General features: G+C 40.9%; 1 protein-coding gene across 4 annotated transcripts in view; it reads right to left on the bottom strand.

Moving 5' to 3' along the window:
* Positions 1-801: 801 nt before the first annotated feature.
* MET (MET proto-oncogene, receptor tyrosine kinase) overlaps positions 802-27,270 on the bottom strand; it is a 90,894-nt gene continuing 64,425 nt past the window's right edge. For 3 of the 4 annotated variants that reach the window (XM_055711781.1, XM_055711780.1, XM_055711784.1), the window contains 11 exons: positions 23,101-23,319; positions 17,651-17,797; positions 15,494-15,650; positions 14,550-14,690; positions 11,900-12,130; positions 9,416-9,496; positions 8,625-8,806; positions 6,946-7,055; positions 4,327-4,492; positions 3,283-3,419; positions 802-3,139 (listed from right to left, as the gene is read on the bottom strand). In XM_055711781.1, coding sequence (XP_055567756.1) covers positions 2,929-3,139; positions 3,283-3,419; positions 4,327-4,492; positions 6,946-7,055; positions 8,625-8,806; positions 9,416-9,496; positions 11,900-12,130; positions 14,550-14,690; positions 15,494-15,650; positions 17,651-17,797; positions 23,101-23,319 — 1,782 coding nt within the window. In that variant the 3' untranslated portion in view covers positions 802-2,928. The remainder of the gene's footprint in view (positions 3,140-3,282; positions 3,420-4,326; positions 4,493-6,945; positions 7,056-8,624; positions 8,807-9,415; positions 9,497-11,899; positions 12,131-14,549; positions 14,691-15,493; positions 15,651-17,650; positions 17,798-23,100; positions 23,320-27,270) is intronic. The other variant, XM_055711782.1, reaches the window with a different exon arrangement.

Here is a 27,270-nt window from a genome sequence, read left to right as displayed (position 1 = left end):
AGAATACATCTGAGTGAGTCAAGTATAAAGTCTGCCTGAGGTAAGCCGCTGGAGAAAGGCGCTCACAGTGTTGTCTGGCTTAGGAGTGGCACAGAGCAGCACATCTTGCAGTGTTTGTGGGGTACCTGCTTAACATGCACTTCACAGAAGCCAACTTGTGAATTCTGTGGGAAGCATCTAATGTAACCGGGAGGAAACGTGTGGGAGACGAGCAGGGCTGGTTCCTGTTCCCTCGGAAAAGCCAAGACCCACAGGGACCGCAGTGCCTTCTCTCTTCAGGTATCAACAGATACAAAGCACCTTGCAGACATGAATCACGTGCTGGATGACCGTGAGGAACACAGGTTCAGGTGCTCGATATTCCTTGTAGATCATGACTGATCAGGGAACTTGGATGCTAAACGCAAGCACGAGCATCCTTGTTGGGCCAAGGAGGTACTCTTTACTATGCCTAAATTCCAAGCTTCAGATGTCGCCTCTAACTCTTAAGTGCATGAAGAAGCTGAAGGCTCTGTGTGGGTGCAGCCTGTGGTTAGGCAAGAGACTTCCTAATCAAACAGACTACACCGTAGCTGTTCACGACAAATATTCTGCACCCTTCCCGTATCTGTTAATGGGTAGGAGCCTGATGAACTGCGTGTTTGATCTCGTGGTGCGCTCCCCGTATTTCTATGTTTCTGAGTTGTTTCCTCTCTCTCGCGCAGTTCCGCAGGCTGCTCCTCCCATGTTAGTCACAGAAAGCATACAGACTTTTATCAGCTTAACAGGCAACTGTTAACAGTAATTACAGCACACTGAGTGTAAAGTATTACAATCATTCATTTTAGTAACATGTTTATTAGGTCATAACAACAACTATAAACATAAGTACCATTTGCAGATATATGAACTTACTAACATCAAATCTTTACCAGAATCACGTATTCTTACAGGTGTCCCAGACACAACATTAACTTTATTAAGCAAAAGTTCATAAATAGTAAAAATGTCCTCTGTTTCACATTGCAGCGTTCCTCAAGCATGTATGTACAAGTTTGGAGTATCTTCTCCAAATCTATGTGTCATAAACTTCCTTAGCTGTTTTAACAACCATAGAGATGACTTTTTTTGCCTGCAGCAAAGCCTTTTGTCCTTGAGCAATCTACAATTAGTATTGCTCCCAGCAGACATGAAAGTTCATTTCTGAAATGAAAGTGGTGATGAAACACAATACAATATTATCTGCTCATGGTTTGCCTACACACTCTGCCCTCGTTATAAATCTTTCAGTTATAACACTGTCTCCCAAGAACAATATGAGTCCCTTATACCAGTTCTTTATCCATACCACCTCTCTCTGAAGACCTTAAAATGGTTGACTTGCAGCAACAGAGATATTATACTTAGGGTGGAGTGTGTTTACAGTCAGTTCTTTTCCTTTTTAATATTTACACAGTATTTTTTTAAAGGTTGCTACAATTTATGAATCATGAACGTTGACATGTATTTTCTGAAATGTTCACAGTGCAGTATTTTGTGGCCTAACCAAACTTTGTAAATGTCATTAAAAATAAACTTTTTTTTTTAATATAAAAATAGAATACTTTATATGTTTACACCAACAAACCCAGTTCTATCCTATACTAAACAAGCTATACAGTAGTATGCACAGAATTCCACAGGAACAGAAATGACATGTGATGCTTGCTCTAAAGCTATAGTACTCTTCCCTACTGAATGAAAGTTTTATTTACTATCTCTTTCCAAAACTGTTTCTCTGGTTGTAATTTCAAAATAAGGTATCGTAATTCACTGGGTTGTGTGATCCAAGAAGAGGCTGGGGGGCCTAAAGCTCTTTCTTCTTTTGGTCTTCTCAGCTCTTTAGGGCTGGCATGAAGAAGTTATCATCAACATTCCTTCTGTGGCAGTGTCTTTTTAGGTCAGGGCTGGATGCAACGCCTCCGCTCTTTACTCACCTTTGCCGACAGCTCTGCCCAAGGGTAGGTGGCAGAGCTTCAGCTACTCACCGTGTGACTCACCTGACAGCAGCTCCATAAGGTTGCCAGCCTGCCTGTCTCCTCGTCCTCTCTAGCATAACGCAGCCCGTATTACTGCATCCCAGGGATAAGCCTGGCATTTAATATGGATGCCTTCAAGTTTTTATTCTGAGTGGTTAATTCTTTATTGAAAGAAATGGAGGCTTTGCATTTTTTAGCGAGAGATCTGTCGATACAGGCTGTTTGACTCAAAGAAGTGGTTGAATGTTGGAATAAAGTTGACACTAGGAATGCTTTAAGCTAGATGCTTTTCCCTTTATTTTATGTACCGTCTGACTACACCAGAGGACTGGCAAGGCTGACATACTTTGTTGATTTCTGTTAAGACATTTACCGTGAGGCTGGCTCTCTTGGCTGCCTGTGTTCTAAGAAACCTTGTCGTTATAGTGCAAAAATCCAAAGTTGGGACTGTGCGGGAGGAAAATACATTTTAAACTACTGTAACTCTCACTGTTTGTCTTAGTCTTTTGTATGAAAACCACTTCTGCACTGCTCATTATCCTAACGTACGTGCACAGTAATAGTCCTTCCAGCCGTACTGATTGGTATTCTACTTTCTCCTTCATGGCATTAATGATGAATCTCTGTTCTTGGGTTTGAGCACACATGAATGAGAGCTAGTGGGAACTAGCTCTGGATGGTAGCACACAGCGTTTCCATTTGGTAAATTGATGCAGTTGTCCAAATACTTGGAAATTACTGTGATGGTTTATAGAATCCCATAGCCTTAAACAATGATATGATGTCCTTGTACTAGTGCAACTTGGGCAACAACATAAACATGTGCAACAGCGTTCTCACAAAGAGCGGGCAGTAAAAACTAGTGGACAAAATGTTTTGCTTTTTGTTCATACAACTAGGAATGAACTTCCCTCTATTTCAAACATACCCGTCATGTGTCAGCATCCATGTCTGTGTTGTCTTGTGATGATAAAAGAGAAGGATAGGGAGCAATGCACTTCACGTTGACATAAGTAGCATTCACATGAACATAGTGTTCCCCAATAAAAGTGGAGAAGATTGTTGATATTTTTGAAACGAGTTCAGAAAATGCTGGACGCATCTCAGGTTTTGGATGCCAGCACTTCAGCATGACTTCATACCTGCCATTCAAATAAAAAAAGCGTTCAATTATGAAAACACGTAAAAAGGCAAAAAGCTCCCCTCTTTCCTCCAACAGTCTCACTTACTATAGTATCAGAATATCAGCAGTATTTGCAGAAAGCTTTGCGAACTATTTACTTACAGTGGGTCGGGGCAGTATTCAGGTTGTAGCAGCCTTCTTCCTTGTAATAAGTAAACAGTTATATCAAAAGAATTTACATCAGGATAAGGTGGTGCCCCTCTTGTCATAAGTTCCCATAACAAGACACCAAAAGACCACTAAGAAAACAAAGAAATAAATAATAAGTTATAGGGTTGGAGGGCTTTACATTCCATTTTTAGAAGACTTTTTGACAGATTTAAGCGTTCAAATGCATGGATTTTCCCTTTGAAAAGTTATTTTACTGCATTCAGCTTTCTTTTAAGTGGGCTAATAAATGCTGTAGGGACTTGAGGAGCCACTTAAATTGCAGCCAGAGAAACTCAACTAAGTAAATGAAAGAAAATAAAAGCCCATAGGCCTGCTACTTAGCTGGCATAAATTGGCAGACCTCTTTTGAGGTTAATGGAGCTCTGCCAATTTACATGAGCTGATGATCTGACTAACCCTGTGTAAATACATACTGAAGAGAATACACATGGTGAAAATTCTATGCATCACAGGCTAATTTGAATCTGGATTGAAAGGAGAGCTAAAATACAAAGTGATCCAGCCAACTAATGACTTCATCTTACATTTTTTTTTGTTCCTAAAAGGCCAGGTAATACTTGAGATTGCTGTAGGCAGTCGGTAAGTATTTATAAAGCAAATAAAGTCTTTTTCAGAACTATTAAATTTTATGAGTCTCAAAGTTAACCTGTTTTGTCAAGCTTTCCAGAGCCCCTCCTATAGCAGGGTTCAGCTCCAGCTTGGCTTCTTGGAATGTCCTTAGTTTCCCTTGGAGTGGGATTAAACTCCTAATTCTTTCCTGAGCAGTAACAGTAATAGATCATCAGGTTAACAACTTACTGCTTTGTGACTGGGACAAATACCCTTTTTGGATGTAGAAACAGTCTCTTATGTGAACTAAAGTTTGATTCAAATCAAAGTTTTGGGTTAGAGTAAGTCCATTCGTTAAATGGCAGAGAGACGCCTCAGGCAAGATAAGAGAAATTAACGTGTGATACAAATATGTTTGTATGTTACCACATCTGACTTTGTTGTGAACTTCTGAGTTTGTAAGCTTTCTAAAGCCATCCATTTCACTGGCAGTTTAGCTCCTGTTTTATTGTGCACACTGTAGTATTCCTTATCGTAGACATCTCTAGCAAGACCAAAATCAGCAACCTTGACAGTGAATTTTTCATCCAACCTAGAGAAATGACAAAAAGTATTATCTGCAACTGAGCAGGCGAGATTTACAGTGATGGTGGATTATAATGAGTGACTTGCATTTTTGAGACTGGAACTTCGGAAGACAGTACTTTATCTTGGATCTATTAACTAATGTAACAGTGAAACAAAAAGTGCAGCAAAGTATATTTGACACCCATTTAACACAGTTAATGAACTCAGGAAATTACTGATACTCTTTTGATAATATAATCTGAATTACAGTTCTTTTAAAGCAATTGCTCTGTATTAAAGGATTTTTGCTAATAGCCTACACATCCTGATTGAGTGTTACATCATTTCTTCCACAGCTGTTTCTTCATCCATACCCTTAGAAACTTCTGATTTTTATTTCCAAGTCAAGGCATTCCCTTTCCTATTCACTCTCAGTTTTGATAAGGAAGGACCCATCATTATCTCAGTGACTATATAGTAGTGTAGTCCTGTAACTAAGGATGCGTTTGGCATCTGGACTGGGAAAGAATGGTGATATAAGCTAAGTTCCTCTGGGATTACAGCTCAGCCATACCAGAAGATCTCCCTAGCTGTGCTCCTCCTATGCTTGGTGTTTGTCCCGACAAGCTGTCTCACTGTCAGAAAACAGATGTAGCTACGCCTAAGCCTACCCCTCATTATATGTGCAGACCTAGCCACAGCAAACATCTGCTTTTGGGATTCTTTACAGAATCACACAATCACAGAATGGGTGAGGTTGGAAGGGACCTCTGAAGATCATCTAGTTCACCACCACCTCTCCTGCCCAAAGTAGGGTCAGCTACTGCAGGACGCCCAGGACTATGACCAGTGGGGCTTTGAATGTCTGGAAGAACGGAGACTCCAGAAGCTCTCTGGGCAACCTGTGCCAGTGTCCAGTCACCCCTACAGCAAGAGCATTTCCTTCTATGTTTAAATGCAATTTTCTCTATTCCAGTTTGTGCCCACTGCCTCTTGGCCTGTCCCTGGGTACCGCTAAGAAGAATCTGCTTTTATCTTCTTTACTTCACCATATTAGGTATTTATACACATGGATATGACCCCGCTGCCTTCTCCAGGCTAAACAATCCTGTCTCTTTCAGCCTCTACATGTGGCATTCCCCCGTCTTGAATTTACGAGGTCTCTGCCTGGATAGCAATCTGGCCTGCTGAAGTCCCTCTGAAAGGCACACAATGATCCGCTGTTTTTACTCATGTAATAAATAAACCATTGCCAATGACGGGGTAGGGAAGGGCGTAGGAGGGAACTTCGATGGGGTAACAGGGGACAATTTATGCCATAGCAGCTTCCTGCACCTCTTCCAGGATAGTGGAACAGAGTCAAGAGCCCATGGGAACTGTATTTGCATCCTGGCTTCCTTTCTGATGGACACTGCCATTGTGGCAAGGGTTGTGCTTCTGTGATTCTTGCCACATAGAAACACAGCCATTCAGTTGGCAATGTGAGACATCCTGACATTTGTTCCCTCCTCACCCAAGGAAGAGACAGTAGGCCAGAGAAATATCCTGTTGCCACTACTTGGACTTTGATTAGATGAACCCGGACTTTTATCCAGTAACCCAATTCCTTTCTTCTTAGGAAACCTGAAAATCATGTTGCTTGCAGCTTTTTTCCTCCCTTAAAACAACCAGCAGCTGTAAGCAAACATTATTTTTCAGAGACTGTTCAGGTGCACCAGTGTGCATCCTTTGAAAAAAACACTGAGAAACATGATGTCACAGGTAAACAACCTTTTTGCAGCCAGAGTTTCAGATCATGATATGCTAAAAATAAACTCTGATGTTTAATCCTGTTCCTCATTAATTCACAGCATAGGTGATGAATCTGCATAATAGTATCAGCAACTCCTGTATCAGTCTCTGTGTGAACTGAACTGTCTGGCTACCCAGACACTAGTAAGATTCTTTGCATGCTCTGATTTTTTAATGTTAATTTGTGTGTGCAATTGAGCCAAAGTAAGCTCATAGTTATGTACTTAAAGATTACTGTCAGGAGGTCTCACTGGTGTTTCTTTGTGTTTCTGTTTTTCTCACAAAATTCCCCTGTGTTCCTCTCCCTCCTGCTAGGCGTGGCAGCAGCGACGGGCTGCTTCTGAAGAGGTTGGGTGGAAGCACAGCAAGTTGAGACAACAGCAGTTTAACTTCCCTTAGGAGATGCCTTTTAAACTGTCTAACCAATGATTTTGAGTGGCTACACTTTCACCTCAGCTTTCCTTATTTCCCACACTCAAAAAAAGCTTATGTGTAAGAAATGAGCCATTAGCAAGCTGAGTAGCTCATCAGTATGCAAGACAAACATCAGTATAACTATGGAACAGTGACAGAACCACCCTATTTTGACTAAAAAAGAATAATCCTGGAAACTTTCATTTATCTTATCCCACTGTCTGACACAGAATAGTGTGATAAAATTGGCTGGAATTAGATGTCTGTACTTACATACAGTTTCTTGCTGCCAAGTCTCTATGGACAAACTTTTTGCTTGCAAGGTATTTCATCCCTTTTGCAACCTGAAGGCCAAATCCAATTAAATCTTTTACTGTTGGGTTCTGTAAAATACAAACATTTGTGATACAATGAATGCAGAAACTCAAGGAGCAGACTGTTTTTTGTTGTGACTCTCAGTTTTTGACACACCTATCTTGCCACCAGAATGGTCAAGACAGCTTGATACTTGTAGTAAAACTGGTGTAAGTTCAGGTCAAGTTCTTACCTCCAGTGAGGAAACACACTTTAAGAAATCAAAAACGCTGACAAGACTCCAGAAGAGCAGAGTTTGCAGCATAAGCAGCATGACCTGGGCTGGGGAAGTGGAACAGTATGCTGAAACCTCAGCATCACAGCTGATACACAAAATTCACATTTGTGAACTTAAGAGTAATCGCATGTAACTCAGCAGAAGGTGCTAACTATGAACTTGGAGCTCAACAGCTGGAAATGATCAAGAAAGGAGAGAGCCCTATCTGAGGCAAAATAAGTGCAAGCTATCATCAGTATGATGCCATAGAAAAGGTAAATGCAACCTTAGCAGTTACCAGAGGAAGATTTTCTGCAAAGACTGGTAACTCTTTCTGGGGGTCTGCAAAGTAAGACCTTACTGAAAATGTTAAATATTAAAATAAGTATAAAGATAAACCTGTAATTCTTTTATCCAGCAGCACGACTTGTTATGTAATCGTGAACTCCCACAGATTTTTGTGTTGTTGAAATTCCTCCATATAATTTTCTTCTGTGCAACAATCTCGTTCAGTTGTGGGCATTATTCTATTTATTTCAGGAAGGGCCATGGCACTATTCACAGACAAGGGATTTGTAGAATGAAAGAAGCTCAGAGGGGAAGAGGTCCCTACTCAGAAAGCTTAACTCCCCCAACAATGTGTCACAATGCATTTTTTTTATTTTAATTATACTGGCTATTGTTGATTGCCACACAGGCAGGGGCAAAATCCTGTTGGCTGAGAAGTCACTTTATACTGTCCTAGCACTGTGAAATGGGTGAAATACTACAGCATAAGGTGGGCTTACACTACCTGAGGCAAGGCCTATGGTCTCAGACTTGCGAGAAAGCAGCGAGGCGTTTGAGAAATCTGCAGTCTTTCAATGGAAATGGGGAAAATCTCTGACAATAGAGTACTCAAAGTCTGTATAACAATTGCTGGTTTTCTTTCTTATAAGAAGAAAAATTATTGATAATAACGGGGCTGTGACACTAGCTGTACCCGAAGATCCCTCACCTAGGAGTTGGAAGAGCAGATGTTGATGACTGGCACAGTTGTGCTGAAGTCAACGGAGACATGCCAGTTTAAACTAGCAGATGGTTGGGCCCCTTGACTTAGATCTCATAAACACATTTGTTTATAAAGAGGCTTATGGATGGGAAATGAGAAATACTTATTGCTGATAATTTCTGGGAAACATTCTAGAGAGGAATTTGAGGGGGAAGGGAAGGAGTGGCAGCACTGTGGTTGGGCTCCGTGCCAGCCTAAGCAAGTGCTAAAGGTTAAGGTGTAGTAACAGCAGCAAGTTATAGACATAATGTAATTATCAGAGCTTGTGGTGTTGGAGCAGGGCGTGGCTAGACCTGAATTACCATTTGGTAGACCTCACCATGTACTTACATGAGTCTCATTCCTAATGAAGTTTCGAAGATCTCCATGTTTCATGTATGGAAGAACGACTAAGGGGGATCCTTCACTGGGCAAACAGATTCCCAGGAGTGAGAGAACGTTGGGATGAGTGAAATCTTTCATTATTATTCCTTCTTTCAGAAACTGAGCTACTTCTTCCAGGTCTGTAATCCCTGAGAAATCCAGTGATAAAATGAGTTAATTAAAAGAAACCCAAACAAACTACGGCTCATTTCTGTACAGCATGTCATTGCACAACAAAGTGATAATGAGAAGTTACAAACGATCTCCCCATCTCCCACATTACAACTAGGTTATGTGCATCCATTTTGTTACCATGACCAAATAGAGTTGGTGATTTTAATTCCATTTCTCTTTTTCTTACTATGGATTATTTAGAATTGAATAACAACACTTGAGTAAAGCCTTTAATAAATGTTATAGTCTCTTCCTGTTTTTCCAGCAGCTTTGCCCACTCTTAAGCAAATTAACTTCCAAACCCAAATCTTCAGTAGTCAGCAGAATAAGAAGTGACACTGCCTTTCCCTCATTTTCCCGTGTCCTTTTCTTTGTAAATGAAATATATGGGTATTTCATTTGAAGTACAAATATATACTGGTGCCTCATTGTAATCTAAAGTAATTGGAACTGCTCTAGAGATAAATCTGATCCAGCTGCAACTAGAAATCTTTATTTGTGAGCATACTTCACTGTAATTAATTAGTTCACCCCAGTTATCTTTGGAATTACGGTAACGTCTCACTATTAAACATGTAACTCACTATTCAGTGACTTCACAGCACAATGAATTTTCCTGCCATCATTATCCAGCAATGTCCCATGGTACACACACCCAAAATGCCCTGTGTGAAAACATGAGCAAGGTTAGTTTTAATAGGTAAAAATAGCTTCTTTTTTTTTTTTTTCCACTGGGTAGCAATTATGCTTTAAGAAAGTGATCGCACTGCATTACTGTCCAATTCCCAACGCTTGTAACGTATACTTCATAACTAACACATAAAACTACCTTTACATAAAACCGTCATTACATAAAATGCAAACTCTATTTGCAGTGTAAGTGATATTTCTTGACCTAGATGGAGAGTACAAATAATGACAAGGCTGATGCCACAACTGCTTCATGTTCTTGTAATGACTATGCACACAAAAACCATGTCAGACCATTCCCACCATACTCTCCTGTGACACAGATGTCAAAAGAGGCCACTGGAAGGGACAAGGGAGCAGTTAGGAGCTGACATGACCCCTGGATCAGTCGTTGCCAGTGGTCTGCAAGCCCATGCCAAGCGGTCCACTCAATTGTTGGTGCACAGTGTTGTTGCACTTTCAGTGGAAAGTTGCAAAAGGAGGGTCACTGTGAGCTTACAGTCTCTTGGGTCTTGCTGTTCCGTAGAAAATGTTAAGTATTAAAAGTGGTGTGCTGGCTATGAACATGAACTACTGATCATAGACTGACCACATCACTAGGCAGCAGTCTATGGTCTCTGCTAGGGCCTAGTTCAGAGTGTGAAATGTCACTAAAAGATGAGAAGCAAAATTTGTCTTCTTTCTCATGGTCTAAGCAGTGACATAGACTGCCAGGGACACAGAAATCCTTCCTGATCCTGTGCTTTTCTACCAAGCAAATGGGGTAGTCTGTAGAACGCTACTATGGGGAAACCTGCTATGAGAAGTCAGGTTGACCTGTTTGGGATACAGAGAACTTTGAGCTCCAGACATTAATTTGTTCAAATCAAATTATGTACAGGTACTAGGGGCTTTCGTTCACAGACGTACTATTTACTGGACACTTTTAAAATACTTACATTTTTCAATTAGAAAGCCAAGTAGATTTTTGTCAAGTGTAAGCTCTGCAGAGAACAAGACTATCTGCTTAATTCTACTAGGTTCCAGTCGAAAGTGCTGGTCAGAGCCCAGCTGGCTTTGCTTTTGGCTTGGGTAAAGTTAATACAAAGTTTGTTTTATAAAAGCAACTAAAATCCCATCAGAACACAGATTGTTCGGAGCCTGGGCACAAATCCTAAAGCTTGGATTGGGTGTGTCTAAAATATTTTGCAGTTTGGCTGATTTCTAGTTATCAGAGAGGAGGAGAAAATTAAAAATGGTTAATTGGTGTCATTTCTGATGTTTTTCAACATTTAAAAAATGGGAAATTACTTGGACTTTTCTGAAACAAGAAAGAAAAGAAAAAGGCCCACCCTTGCTTTGGGGATGATGAAGTGTAATACATGGAAGGGAAACACACTGACTGATTTGTGACTATTTTCCTGCAGAAGAGGCATTAGGAATATCATTTATAGCCAATTTTTTATCAGTATTCTGATATGCAACAAGAGATCTCTCACGCATGATCTGCAGAAGTACTGAAAATCCAGCTTCTACTTGGGTTACTAATAGGTACTCAACAGTACAGAGTTTAATAAATGCCCCTAACAAATGCTGGCTCAGGCTATGAAAGGAGGGAACCTGCTTATGGAGATGCAGAGGAATAGGAATGATGGAAGAAACTGAGAAAAATAGGGGGCTTGCTATATCAGGGATAAAAATAAGGGGAAGTGAATCAGGAGCTATGCATTACTGCAGCTGGGATGAGAGAGGAACGAGGGGGAACAGAGTCTGGTAAGAGGAAACAAACAGTGAATCTCTCAGAGCTGGGGGAAACATGCGGAGGGAAAAGGAGTGTGTGCATTTCACCTAGCCCATGGGGACTTTTACTGAATGCCCTAGTGACTGCTGGAACTTTCTGTGTTGTGTAGTGATCCTGCCAGCTCTCAGGCTCTGAGTTTAAGATGGCTGGTGCCCCTGCTTCAGCATACCCTGCCATTCAGAGGTGTGCCTTAGTCTTGTGCAGTATTCTGTGGCAGCCTCACTCCTCCATCACAGCCTCACTTCTCCACCACAGCCTCATGGATCAGAAGCCCTGGCTGAGCTTTTCTGTAGCCTAGAAAAGGGTAAGAGTGAGGCAGCTGAGGGGGAACCAGCAAATCTCTGAGTTCAAAGGAGCCCTATTAATTGGCAGACTCTCCACCCTCTTGGTGTCTTCTCCAACTGATCAAATGCAGAACCTGTCACCTGACTTCAAGAGCCCCTTGGTTCCCCCCCTTGATTTGGTGCATGGGACGCAGTCCTGTAAGAGGTAAAAGGCTTGAAAAACCTCCAGGCAGACACCTTATTCAGAATGGTTTATAATGAAAGGGCGTACAAAAAAGAAGAGCAGTTGGTAAGGTAAGAGTTGCAGTACCTACCTCTTCCTATTACTTCGCTGAAGTGCACAATCAGGCTGTCAGCACCAATAACCACATGCTGCACTTCTTTGACCAGGTCAGGATTTAAGGCACTGATGTCAATGTGGACATTAGTTTGGAGAAGTGGACTGGCTAAATCTGAGTCTCCGCTAGACAGAATCGGGGAGAGGTCAGAGTGAGGATACTGGGCAGGTCTGCACGATCCATTCTGAGACATGCTTGGAAACTGATCTGCAAGATGAACAGAAACCGTTACAATCCTTTCAGACTTCTTGGAAAACTGAGAGTTTTATTGCTTTGGTAAGCAAGGTTTGATTTTATCAGTTTGGAAGCGGCTTGGCTTTGCAGAGGTTTTGGTCACAAAGGAAAAATGAAAATATGCACTGCTGACCTGCCAAACTCCAGGAAAACCATGTCACTAGAAACTTAGGCCTGTCTCAGCCCTACTTTTATGAAAGTAAATGGCAGAACTTCCACTTTTCTGAGGGGATGGAACGAAGCCTTGTCACTTCTTGCCAAGTGTAGGTTATAGCATTTCTAGTAATTGGGAGTAACAAGAGTAAAATGGAAAAATTACAGCAATATGGGAGGAGGAAGTAGTGAACAATTAAACCCGTGAAACCTTTTATTATTGTCGTATTCTAATCTGGTAGGGAACTCTGCATTTCATGAAGGTTTCTAAACTGCTGGTGACTAGCTATATTTATCCAATGGTAAATATTCAACCAGGGAAATGCCTAAAGGTGATTCATATCCTGTAACTGCTGAAGATAATACAGTTAGTGCTACTCATGAAAATAACATGAGCCAGCTGATTTAGAATAGCAGAAATAAAAATGTTTCAGTCAAGCAAGGAGCATTTATTTGAGAAAATTATTTTTGTCAACAGCATGTTGTTCAGGTATTTTGAACTGCTTTTGTTGAAAAGATTTTTTCCTAGTATTTTGTGTAATAGAATCAAAGAACTAAGTTTAATTGACACCAATTTCAGTCTGTAATGATTGCTGTGGAGTCAATGAGCAGAATTTAGCCCAGGGTCAAAAAGAAAAAAAAAGGAATAAATTTAACAACAGAAATTATCAGATATTTTATCACAAAGAGTAAAAGATGTTGTACAGACATGCTTTATATATTTATGTATAAAACTTGGGAAATTTTTATATAGTGCTGTTATCACTCCAGGTGCCAAGAAAAACTCAGTGCTGCTCTATCTAGAGGTAAAAATACAAACTCTTGCATTTACAAAGCCATATTTAGGTCACCAAGGGCAAATATCTATTTAAAAATCATGGTAAAATACCCTAGTCACGGTTGCAAAATAATTTTTACAGCTGCTGCATGTAGATCTGCATGTTTTCTAATGTTCCTGTCACTTTATTCTTTGACAGTAATTGATGTAAACATTCCTACGGGTACATTAAGTGAACACACCTTCCTGGGTGCACTCTCGGCTGTGCTTTGCTGGTGCACAGTGGCCCCAGGACCACTGCAGATTTACCTTCCACCAAGGATCTCTGCATAGTTGTGTCTCATGTAGCACTTTCCCTTCTAACCAGTGGCACAGGCTTTGCTTTTCCTTTGGGAATCTTTCAATCAAGAAACTTCCTGTGCAAGCTGGCAGCAGCAATTAAAGAATCATAAAGGAAGCTTGGAACAGGCCTGGCTTTCAAACAACTCCACGATTGGGCATTACCAAGGCGGAATAAGGATTTGGAGCGATTTCTATTGAGTTGTAATGGCAGCGCCTGAAACAGTACAAGACTATGTCTACACCAAGACCAACAAGTATCTGTGGTATCTCAAATATCATATGGTAACTTCTAACAGTTAAAGACTCTTTTAATGGTAATCACAGAACACGGTCTCCACACATCTTGGCCACGTTCAGCCTGAAGTGGTATGGTAAGTGCAGCAGAGTGATCTGGAGAATACCCCTGCTAAAATGGTGATGTGTGGCACAAAAATCTATTCAGCATAGGGTTATTCTTCCGTCATGCCCACAGGTCTGAAAATGAACAGCATGTTTTGTAAGACTGACATCTCAGCACACGTGGGCCTCCACTCAATTTGTGACAGTTTTCACACCCCCTTTAGCTTAATTATTAAAATCAGCATTTCTGCATCACACAGTGTGCCATTTTATAGGAGGTGCATGAACGGACAAAAGAGTATCAGTTTACAAATCTCCATGTCCCATGTTGAGCTGACAGAACTGCTTTACCATGACTGTATGAACTCACTGAGACACACTAAACCTACACCCACTCGATGCTATCCTTAAAATCGCTTTTTTCAGAGTGGATTTGTGCATGGTGTGATGGACCTTATGATAACACAAAATCATTCTACCCACTAGCTCCTAATAAACTGTGGAACATACTTACAGAGAATTTTCACTAACAGCATTTTATATATTGCTCCAACCTGAGTAAAAGTAAAAATCCTTCGCACCTTAATCTTGGGAAGCACCTGAGAAGCTCAGTTCAAATAGTAAGCCTGTAAACACATGAAAATCCCAAACAATGCAGACACAGACAAACCAGATGAGAAAATGAAATTAAGATATTGATCACAACAGCTATCATCTGAAGACATATGAAAAGCAAGATGTATAAAATATCATCCATACAGATTCATAATAGAAGTGTACCTTCTAGAAAAGTTGATCTGTAATCTACAGATTCGCTTGAAACCATTTCTGTCGTTGGACTTACACTCCTCGCGCTCACCAGCCTGTCCAGGTGAGGAGTGTGCACCCTGCCATCATAGCGCACTAGGTCGCTTCCCAGATCTGAAGGGGAAGGAGAAAAAGACAGTATGAGAAAACCCTTGTGTTTATTGTGTGCCAACATTCATTTAGGTATTTATTTCAGTTTAGATGTTCTGCTCTGCTGAGAAGAGGGTTGGGCTGTTGCTGAAGCAGACATGTGCAAGACCTGAACTTGCGCTATTTGTACAGCACAAGATTTGCTGTGACTTGTGTTAAAGCCCCACTCTTGGCTACACTGGAAGATCCAAATGAGCTTTGAAGCCTCTGGGGCCAGCTTCATGATCTGACCGTGATATTGTATCAGAACAAGACCTGGTTGTGTATTAGCTCCCCTCCTCCTCCCCCCTTGCGTAGTGCAGCAGTTCCCACTCGAAGGAAACCCAGACATGGGGGCCAGAGGGGAGGCACCCTGATCCGGGTGGACAGAAGACCAGCCACTGCAGCGCTCTGTGTCTTGCACAAACTAGGCACAGCCTAGAGGACTACAAGGCAACTGGATGAAGCTGAAGTACTTGTGATTCCACACATGTCATTGACTCATTCCCTCTTCCAAGGCTGACTGGGGAAGAGGAGTTACTAAGTTTTCTACATAGCTCAGAGTTCCTCCGAAATCCTTCCCCTTTAGGCATAGTGTGGCCCTTCACCCAGCTCAGGCAAGAGCCAAGGGCCAAAACTCAACTAAACATTGCACTTGATTGTGAAACCTCTGCTGACAGGTTACAACAGGACATTGAACAGCGGTTAAGGAAAGCATAAATTGATGTCAGTTTTTAAAATCTAAGATATAATAACAGAATTATTTGATGAAGTCGACAATGATAGACCTTTAATTTGTTTCTTCTTCCTTCTCCAGAGGAAAAACACCAATAAGATAAAAATTAAAACTGATGTTGAAACAACTCCAGCAATTAGTCCCGTGAAATTCTGATCTTGCCGGATCAGCACTTTTCCAATAACTGTTGACAAAACTTCTTGCTTCCACTGAAAAAAACACAGAAAAAATAGTGTGATGATTTCAAAAGACAAGCAAGAAGTAGAATATTAGTGCTAAAGTATAAGCTGATATGTCCCATATGTATTAAATCTTGATTTTGTAATGCTGTACTGTGATAAGACACTGGGAGTAGAGACATTGTTATATTGGTGTACGTGAAAGCAGATGTACATTTTTATGTTTCATTACATGCCTTCAAGAGCTCTGCTAGTGACACAGCTATGTACGTGCTACACCATGCACACAGCACACACTCACACATGCACTCTGGAAAACAGGGTCCCACTGCTACCAGATGTTAATTTAAAATACTAAATTCATACTTTTGCTGAAATGGTGCACAGAAATGTATGGGCTTATGGTTATATGGGCTGAAATCGATGTTAAAAAATTGCCCAAATGTCTTTAATATGCGTCCTTCTGGCATAAATATGCTGTAACATCAAACTCCCTCTCTGTTGACAGCATGCCTGCATTTCAGTTCCCAAGGTCACGTGAGCCTGTCCCTTGCCAGCTTCTTGCTTGTCAACAGTTTAAAGAAACAAAACCAAACAAACAAACAACCCCCAAAACCAACACCCAAACAAACACCAAGCAGCTACCAGGGAAAAACCGTTTTAGGTCACACGGTACTAGCTCTGTTAGTCAGAATGCACTTGGCCATCTTTTCTCTTCCTCCTGTGGAATTCGTTCCTCTGGGTACTGTAATGATGGATTTGCCCGTCAAAAGAGCAAATTTTCTTCTTCGCTGGGCAGACTGCAGTTTCTGAGGCTCCTTGCCAGTAAACAAGCAGAAACCTTATTTAACCCCTTTATGTTGTGTTCTTTTCTACATATGAAATACGTCACGCATATCTGTTTCTTAGAGGTTAAGGAAATATCATTTAGCAGAACTGACTGAATATAGTGCCAGTCCTGGTTGTATACAAAAAATACAAACAGTACAGAATGCAACATGTGCACAAGTATTATATGAAACTAGGCATTTACAGGTCCGGGAAACAGATACACTAAAAGGAGAGCTGCATCTAATTTTATAGGTTGCCTGATTCACCTAAGAAATTTAATCTGTACTTTTCAAAAGAAATTAATTTTAAAATAGATTAATATTTACTGAATTAATAAATCAAATTAGTTATTACTATTTACTTAGATTGCAGTAGCACATAGGACTACCATTTACAGACCAGGATCCTATTGAGATGAATGTCATAAAGACATAGAAAAAAATAGGTGTTCCCTGCTCCAAAGAGCTTACATAGACTTTGATCTTAATCACACTTACATGACTGCCAAAGTCTCCACCGTTTTCAGTGAATCGAGTACATGACAAGCAGATTTCAGAGTTTAAAAGTAATCCCATTCCACTGTGATTTTCCTTTTTTTATATTTACAAAACCCCCATGAAGATACTGAAAGATTTGTGTCTTATTCTACGAGTCAGTAGGTCAAAAGTGTCTACAATTTAAATTCGCAGTAGTACTCGGAATGACTCTAGTGAAACCACCTTTAGAACAATAGTGGAACTCAAACATTTATTCTAAGTGTCTGCATCTTACAAGAAGAACTGAAAGGAAATTACAAAAAGCAGACCAAAAAATCTTTCAGAAAGGATCTGATCCTCTTGACTGCAGCAGAATTTTTTTCTGAAATAAGGGCTTGTGAACTCCAGATTAAACCTACTCCATTATACCTTCCCGTTCCTCCCCGTATGTTTCCTTTGTGTTTGGATTAATAACCATGATTTTATTTCTGTGCTTAGTTTACGTCCTACTTTGTGCCTAAGGCTCCAGAAAGTCTCTGCACAAACAGGTAACAACAACAATGATGATAATTATTTTTTATAAATTTCCATCTCAAACAGAGATAGGGATATCTCTGTAAACACAGGCTTAGGCTTAAATTTAAAGTTCATAGGTTCAATAGCGACCTTGTGAATGATAATAAAAACGGCATTAATATCTCATGTGTGGTGTAGCTGCCTCACCTCTATGTTCAGCTCACTATTGGATTTCAGGAGATCGCTGGGAACCGTACACAGAATTGATTCTGACTGCAGGAGGAGGTTTTCGCAGCTTTTATTTCCAACTTTTAGCACTTCTCCTTTAACAGCTTCTGAATCAATGTAATTTCCCTTGGAAAAGAAAAATCAATTTCACATTACATAACCATCTCATAAAAGTTAGGGAGAAATCCTTTTATTACCTTGGAAAATGTTTTTAATGGAAAAACAATTGTGAAATAAAAGACTAATGCAAATTTACATTGCCCTGTCAATATGCATGTATCAGGTTTTTTTCATGTAAACAGGAGTTTGACAGACAGGCCAGAGGGTGATGATAAAGTTTACAGATAAGATCTGCTGTCACTAATACTCATACAGCCCATGCAGACTTCTAAAAATGTAAAAGTCTGAGGGATAAAACCTATTGGTCCTGTTTAGATTTTTGCACAAGAAAGGATGCATTATGTGATGCTGTTTATATAAAACTGGCATTATATTATGTTTAAACTAAAGGCATCTCAAACGTTTTGTTTTGCAAGTGGTTAGGGCAGCAGGAGCGAAGTTTTCAAAAAGAGCTATTTAATCATAATCATAAAAAAGCAAAAATCTGTTAAAATCAGGTTCCACAGACCAAAAAGGAACAAACCCTGGTAAAGATGACAGCATGAAAAGTGCACTCCCTACTCAGAAAACCTGCTTTCACCTCCCAGACATGGAGGAAATATTACTCCCTCTGCTGTTGTGATAGTAGCGTCCAAAGGCCAAGTTCATGATCTTTTGTGCTCAGGAGTGCATCAGTATTTAAGAAGCTGCCCTACCCTGTGTACAGCCCAGCTTAAGATGAAAGGACAAGCACACTAAGCAGGATTAAGAAGGGAGAAGGGAGGATGGGGAGTAACACTAATAAAGGCTATTTATGCGGGCTGATCTGGGAGCTCTTCACGAGAAGGGACGAAGGCATCGTGGCTGACACTGCTGCAAGGCCTCGTACACTGGAAATAAAAGTAGAACCCCATTCTGAGGGGCAAAATATCTTACTCTGGCATATGTTTTAGGTCTGCTGCAGAATCAGACAGAACCCTGGGAAGATTTAAAGAAACATAGAGGAGAGCCAGTTTAATGTCCTATTTTGACTGGTAAAGCCACACCTCAGGTAAATGCTTTTTAATTTTTGGCCAAAGCAGTCCATTTTGCACTCTATCTTCTGTCTACTTGGAGCCATTCTGTTTGCTGGACCAGGAAGCATGTGACTGACTGTTTATGGTTTATTACTATGGAGGCTTGCTGCATATTGTGAGCTATTCAGGTTCAAATCTTTCCTTTGAACGATGTACCTCAAAAGACTTGAATTCGAGTTTTCCACCTTCAGGATAAATATATTATCCTGGAGAGCATGGGTGAGTGGCCTCTTTTCCTTCTACACTGAATCTTAAGATTTTTTAAAAACGATTTCTAAAATTTTTTTTTCCACCAAAACTGATACTTATCCTAAAGGGGGAAAAAAAATCATACTGATGTTTCCTAAGTTGGTCCTTTGCCAGTTATAATGAAGATAGTAACTTTTACTTACTACCATTACCATTATGTTACCATTCATATAATGCAGTTTCAAATATATTCACTATAGTATCTCAATGTATTAAGAGTTTCAAAACTCAGCAGTGGTTTTGCTCTTCTCAGGACCACCAAAATTTGACTACCATTTTAAGAAGAGGAAGAAACCGGCTCCTGTGAGAACGGGGAAACTATTTCCTATTTTAAAATGCGTATTACTCGCTTCTTGCTGAGCAATGCCCTTGCACACAAGCTGGAGAAGCTCGTTACTGGGCTGAGCAGCTGTTGCAAACCAATCTGATAGATCAACTACCTAAAAAATTTAGAGAGATGGGAATAATCTGGGGTAAATTCTAGAAGCAGTAGAAGGACCACAAAGCCAGGCATGGAAATTTTGAGATTGGTGTCAGAAGAATTCTTGAGGTTCTTAAGCAGACGAGGTGGACTTGGGAAGAATGAGGAGTTACTGCGGCTGCACAGCTTCCACTGCAGCTTGCTCAGAAATCCCAGTTTCCATATTGCATTCTCTTGGATCAGATACTGAAAGCAACATAATTTTATGTGCAACGTGGAAGATGGAAAAGAGAGTGACCTACAAAGAGATAAGAAGAGTTCCTTAAGATTGTCTTATAAAGAATGTGTGGTCCTCTTCAGCAGACTCAGGTCTTTGGTTGTCCCCCAACAGCGAAATACCAGAATGTTTCCTGGCCCTAGAGCTTCCCGTGTTGGCGGGAGACAGGAGCCCTTCTGCAGAGGTGTCTTCATGGTGCTGAAGCAGAGAAGTGCCTGAAGGCACTCTGCCATGACCCCTCTGACTGGGGTACGGTGGGCACTGAGAGACTCTGAAGAGCCATGTACTTGGCAGAGGCAGACAGCGATGATGTGGGACCTTGAGAAGCTTGGTAGTGTGGAAGACAAAAGAGCTGGCACTGAAGACAAGAAGGGCTGGCATTCATGGCACACAGTGCCCTGACTGTTTTAGACAGAAGACTTAATGCTTTCTTGTGTGTAACATTTTCTTACAAAAACATCTTATGGTCATCAGGGGAAACCAAACAGAATCTTTCAACTGGTACCCACTGTTATTTGATGGAAGCCAAATATGTCGCACTAGATTAGTTTGATTGAAAAACTCGTGGTAAAAGCTCCCTCCACCCCTCTGAAACTCATTAAGAAAAAGATAAAAGAACTTTGGTTTGGTAGAACAGACTGTTCACTGAAGCAAGCTGCCATTTAATTTCATGCTGAGCTTGCTTAATTACTGCACAAAATATGACCATGAGGGATGTAAACTTGTGTATTTTTGAATGCGGGTACAGGGCAAGGGAAAAGTTTTGCCAATATGGCTTGTAATGATCTTTTGGCTCCCAACTATAATTTCTGAAAGTTGCCTCGCTGTTTTGACAGAAGCATCCCAGTATAACTAATTCTATTTAGTGGAATATGTTAAATTGGTGCTTGTTCATGCTTTGTTCTAGGAGACCAGCTTTCTCTAATGTTATTCTCCAGTCGGTTGCCAGGAAATAACCAGGGCATTAGGCTTAGGTAGACAGCATCTGCCGTGGGTGCCGTGACTACAGGTGACATCAATACTAAAAAGTTGTGACTTTGGTCAGTTGTCAGTGGGACAGCTCTGAGCTAGCCTTTCTTATCTGAATGTCTTCTTCCCACCAGGAAGGCTTCTCCTTCAGGGAGAATAAAAAGTTCAGGAGTAAAAGAAAGAAGAGAGTTAAAAAAACCAACTATTTTTTTAACCCTCAGCCTCTGGAAAGATTATGGAGCAAGTCCTTATGGAAGCACTTCCAGGCAGAGGAAGGATAAGAATGTGGGAAGAGCCAGCACAGGTTTCCTTTGCGCACAGGGTGCACTTTGCCTGAGCAGCCTGATTGCCTTCTATGCAGAGATAACTGGCTCCGTAGATGAAGGGAGAGCACCGGACAGTGTTCACCTTGATTTCAGCACAGTTTGCAACACAGTCCCTCCTAGCAATGAAAACAAATTGAGATTATAAGGACAGGATGGATGGACTACAAGGCAAATGAAAAACTGATGGTCCATCAGCTCAAAGCTTAGGAGTCTAACAAGTGGCATTTGTCAGTGGCTGATACTGGGATAAATACTGGTTTATTGACAACCTGGACAAAGGGACAGGATGCACTGTCCTTGCCCTTTCAGATGACATCAAATTTAAGAAAATGACTGAAACACTGGACCACAAGGTGAAATGAGGCAGCAGCGTGCCATTGTAGTGATGAAGGCTCAGCACATACTTCAACAGCAGCAGCAAAACCAGTACCTCGGAGGTGGATGGTTCTCCTCTGCTCAGCACTTGAAAGGCCACACCTGGGCAATTTGCCGTGTTTTGAACCCCACAGAACAAGAGACATACCGCCAAACTGGATGAAGCCATAGGCAACCTGACCTAATTTTTAACTTAGCCCTGTTTTGAGCAAGGGCTCAAAAGACTACAAAGACCTCTAGAGGTTCCTTCCAATCTAAGTTATTCTATGATTCTTCTCAAATTAGTCTTCTTTCCAATCGGTTGATATGCATGACCTGGAAAATACTGGAAAACACTGCTATCACTGCACTGAGGCACTGAGCCATGCAGCAGATATATATTCCCAGCTCGCCACTGACGTGCACACAACTCTTTCTAGTGTTCCTCTGCAACTGAACAAGAGAATTGCTCTGCACTGAGGAAAAGTATGTCTTGTATGGCCAAGAGTTCCAAGTAGAAAAACAAAACAAAAAAAATAAGAATCAGAGATTGATTATTCTTTGGAATCTGCCCAAAACACTTTGTGGAAACAGATCAATATTCAGAGTTTGACTGCAACTCAGCATGGCTGACAGAACCTCTGAACCCTCTGATTTCCTGCAGCTCAGAAGCTCGCCCAACTGGACCATCTTGGAGTCAAAGACCTCAGGGCTTCAAGATTTCATGATTGTCATAAGGGAAAAGAGTTCTGGCTTACAGAACTACGGACAAGCTACACAAAGAGATGACCCCAGTATTAGGACTGATTCTCTTCCATAAAGCACTTTTTATAGATTGTATTCTATATAAATTATAGCTATTCTATATAAATTACACATACATAATACTAAATTTTCATAAATATTCATTGCAAATTAGGAATACCTGTATTTATACTGTTTCTGCTTGATACTTAAAAAAGCACTAGATTTTAAGAAATCAGACTCTTGCTTTCTCCACAGCACTGTAGTAGATAGCAGCCTGTGCTTGCAAGGGCCCTGAATTCCTAACAGATGTTCCTCACTGCTGTGTAGGCTATTCTCAGTGCTTTTTTAAGAGGTGCTCAGCATTGACTTTGCATTTTTCACGAATCCATAAATATTTAGGCTACAGTGGTGACTGATCCTCATGAGTGACTTCTGTGCACAGGCCAGAGTTTCCCTCAGCTCTAGAGATCTATAGCTGCTAGGCCACTTTCTAAAGAGAACTCCACATCTTTCATGAGGAAGGACACAAACCCATGTAACAGTCCATGAGCCAGGACTTGCATGCAGACCACCCACTTCAGGTTCTGAGCTGCTGGCCACATTTGATCCTGAACTGGTGACACAGCATATCGCACTCAGAGGCTGACACAGCATGGTCCTCCCATGAGGATAAGGAAAATCCCTCTCCCACCCCACCTGATGCCAACAACCACCCTGGTATGCATTTTTGTTTTCAAATCTGCATCCTTTAAGTGGCGACAGCTGGGGGCTTGGGTGCACGCAGTACTGAACACACTGCTCTCTCTGCCCTTGCTTCCTTGGGGCTTCCTTCATTTCATCAAAACGTCTGTTATACACTATGCTGCTGCGTGCTTGCAAATAATTGAAAAACTTACTTCAGCATTTCTTACCTTGATTTCCAGAACGTTTTGGTTGCCTCTTGAGATGAACACCGGCTTTTCAAAATGCTTAAATACAGGATTATTTACATAATCAAAATCAAAGAACAAAGAGCTGACACCATCAAAAATAAAGAACACTTTGGTTACAAAGGGTGGTTGGAGGTTGAAGGCTTTCAGTGAAGGAGTTGTACAGCAGATTATCTCTGAACTAGAGCGGTGGCTACATGCCTGTAAGAAAGAAACAAAGGCAACTGCAGTAAGTACGTGCATAGGAAGTCACTGATGAATGTAACTGTTCTTTAACAATACACATATATTGAAAAAATAAACACCAGAGGTCTTGCTCTTCTTTAACCAAAGCAAAATTCTGATCAGTACTACACAGCGTTTATTTAGAGCTGGGAGAAAAGTACAAAAACTTCATGTCAATGCTGTTTGCACTCTTGTTGAGGAAATGTTCAAGTAAACAAGCTTCCTGGCCTGATTGTTCACAGCACTTTTAAAGTAAATATTTTGCAGATAATTAATGGAAAATGATTTCCAAAGCCAAGGACCATCAGGAGGCTGGCCTGATGTACTGAGCAGCCGTAATTCAGCTTACCCAGCCTATGTCAGTGTGACGGCCACATGGATTTCTCTTCCTTTTCTGCTACCAAAGCAATAGCAAGGGCCCAGAGAAGGTAAAAACAAGGCCAATGAATCTGACTGAAATAGCAGAAAACAGAAATAAAGCATTGTTTACCCACAGTGTAGCTAAGTTTCTGTATTTCCAGAGAGGCACTACGGAGTCTGTGAGAAACTGCTTTAAAGCCAAAGCCACCGTGGCATTCTGAGTCACAAAAGCTCAGAAAGTGTTATCTTCTGTCTAAAAGTGTGTGTGTAAGGCCCCAGATGTGCAGCATTTGGTGCTTAGGTACACAGGTGTCATGCACGTCCCTCCTGGGAGTGCTGACCATAGGATGTGCTTCACACTGCATCTTGGACCAGCAGGAGGGAGATATTTGCCCTGCAGTGCAGTGCACGAGCTGCCTGACAACAGGCATGAAACCACGCTTACCCCTCACTTTGCTGTTATTCCTTGTGAGGGCCTGCTCTGGAGGTCCTTCCTGGGGGGAAGCTGCTGGTGCACCCACACTCCAGGAGGCCTGCCAAAGCATGCATTGTGCCATGGGAGTGTGATCCAGTGTGAGATGTCTGGCCAGGGTCCTTCCCTCTATCCCATACCACCTTGATCAGACTCATGAGACATACAAGTTGGACCCTGGGTCAGGGTCTCTCTCATGGCCACTCTGCCATGTCCTTCCTAAAAGGACTGCTGTGTTTCAAGCAAGGACAGAGGGGGTTTGCAGGCAGCCTGATCTGAAGCTGAGTTTAGACAGTCTTCATGCAGTCAGGATTCATCCAGCCTGCATCCAGACACCTGCACTGGAGTTATGTCTAAACTGTCTTTATAGTCAACAGAGGGAAACAGGATCACCTAGAATGGGATTCATCTGATCCATTTTAGAAAACAGCTTTAATTAGATCAACGGTGCTCTAGAAGGGTCAGCTTCTCTCTCTTGACTGTGAAGGTTTCTACATGACTAATTTGATTATAATGTCAACAGCACATCTACAAGCATCGATGGGAGGCACGGTGGGTGCCGGGCAGCATCACACAAACCGCAGAGTGGATTCTTTGTGATTGTATCATGTACTCCCTTCTCTGTGCCTCCCTTTCATGCTGCCTACTGTGGCTACGGTTGAAGGACTTCTGCCACAGAGTTGCTTCAGCTCCACAGAAGTATTTCTCTTCCAACTGTATAAACCTCCTGTAAGTAGTTCCCTGCACACTGCCTGTGTACACTCCCTGAACAGGGCCTGACAGCAGAGATTACACCTTTTTTAAAAAAACATATAAATAAGAATGGCTAACATGTGCCCCGGTAACAATGGGGTTGGGGCTTAGCTCCTAGTCATCATAAATCTGACATTTGTTTTACAAGAAATTTCCCTGGAAAAGCAACAGTGCTGTTGAATACCTTTGTGCATCTAGAGAAGGCCAAAAAATACACATTTTTCTGTTTAGTTTTTCAAATTAAGTTGGTTCTCATTATAAAATGCTGCCTGCAGGAGCTGTGAAATTAGTTTACATTTCTGTCTAATATGCTAAATTAATGCAATGTAATTTTGCTGTTTCAAATCAGTGACATAACTGTTCAAGCTATATCAGTTATATACCCCCATTAGCTTGAAAAGTGGGATGAAATTAGCTATCTACAAATCAGCACTTTTTCTTATCACCACAGCAATTCATGTTTCTATGCATAATGTTGTGAAAGCTTGAATCCGCCAAGGGAAACATTTTCAAGGCTCTGAAACCAAACACTAGAGTTTTAGAGCTCTACTACAAGGGTTACATGTCTGTGAGCTGTAAGTTCAGCACTCAGTTAAATAACTTGGTGCAGCTCTCAGTGATGCTAATGGGACTTGCATCCCTGAAACTAACAGCCCGTTTAGATTCCTAGCACAAATGCAGAAATATTTGTGCATCCCCCTTGACAAGAAGGTAATCTGTGGGACGCAAGACAAGGCAGATTTTCGCTTCATTTGCTTACAGTATTAGACTATTCTTCCTCTTTTGAATACCTTGTTATACACCATTGACCATATCTCAGGCTTTGCTATATCACATGGATCTAGAAATTCATTTGAATCAGTATGGTAATAAGATGCAACATTAGTATAATGGATGATCAAGCCATACTTTTCCATGAAATATGAATATTCGTAAAGGTATCTATCATATTGTGTAGATTCTAAAAAGGGATTACTAATACATATATAATTATGAAACCAAATATGTCAGGTCATCATTATGTTTATTTGATTAATGTAAATTCATTAGACTTTTTATCTACTGTAGAGTAGTGATATCCCTTAAATGAATAACAGTGGTATTCATAACTTTGTTTGTGGCTATCTATTAGAATCAGATACTTTACTTTATCAGGCTGGTCTCTGAAGCAGCAGCTTTCAAAAAATGGTAAAAATCTAATAATGCTCTTTGGAGGAGATGCAATGTGACTGATTGGTAAGGTCACAAAAAATCTTATTTGCAATGCCCTTATTGGTACATGATTTGACATGACATTTTTCCCTTGAAATTGGTTTTAACAATTGAAGAATATGATGGTTTAGTTTTCAAGAAATATTGGATTGAGGCTCTAGAAGGAAAAAACCCTAATTCAATAAATTGCCTTCTCAATTAAGATACTGCCTATCACCCAGCACCTTTAACTTTTATTTAATTAGGCTTTAAAATACATTCACTTTAAAAGCTAGGCCTACATTCTTCTTGTGACTATAATCTACATCTGAAGACAATAAGGAAGAAAAGATGTAAAAATTATGGAGCATTTCGCAAGCGTAAAGTAAATACTGCTCCCCAAAGGGAATAATAATCCATTGCACGATGAACATGACTCATCACTTAAAGGTATGTATTCTGGTTTCATTTGTAAAATATGACCCTTGAGGCAATTAATTCAAGCCTGACCTACAGAATCTCAACTTCACTGCCCAATTCATTTTTTTTTTTCAGCTGATAGAAAAACAGCAGAAGTATGAGGAAGGATCTCTGAGCTCCAGAGGTCTCCCAGCAGCTGACCCAGGTAAGAGAGGGGCAGCTGGATGTGTATTACAGGATCTGTAGCAGTCAGAAGGGAGAAAAGGGCCAATTTGTCCTTTCATAAAAAGTAAACTTTTGGACTGCCAGTGAGGAATGAAAGATGAATGAGGTTAAAGACAGACCAGGAGATTCTTCAACCATCTTTGCCAAAGGATGATTTCTCAATAGAAAGAGATGAGAATCCATGTCCACCTTAAGAAAAACCCATTCAGACGGCTTTTTATGTGCAAGTGTAAGACCGAGCGGTGACACTCAAGCAGGGTATCTTGGAAGATTTTTCAGAGAATTCATTGGGTTTTGCTGCCATTTCAGGTAGTGCAATGAAGAGCCCTAATGCTTTGGTAGCATTTTTATTCTAGTTGTCTTCTTGGATGAAGGCCAGGGAGATAATATTTCTAGTCTATCGGACCACTGGACCAGAAGGTAGAGTAAAACTTCTCTTGCTCCTGGGTCTGAGAGCCAGCCCTTCACATGACACGACCAATATTGACTGGGAGTCTAAATTCCAC

This window comes from Falco cherrug, chromosome 5 (genome assembly GCF_023634085.1).
Source record: "Falco cherrug isolate bFalChe1 chromosome 5, bFalChe1.pri, whole genome shotgun sequence".
NCBI lineage: Eukaryota > Metazoa > Chordata > Aves > Falconiformes > Falconidae > Falco > Falco cherrug.
Note: the sequence above shows the minus strand (reverse complement) of the source record. Positions and strands in the feature narration are given on the sequence as shown.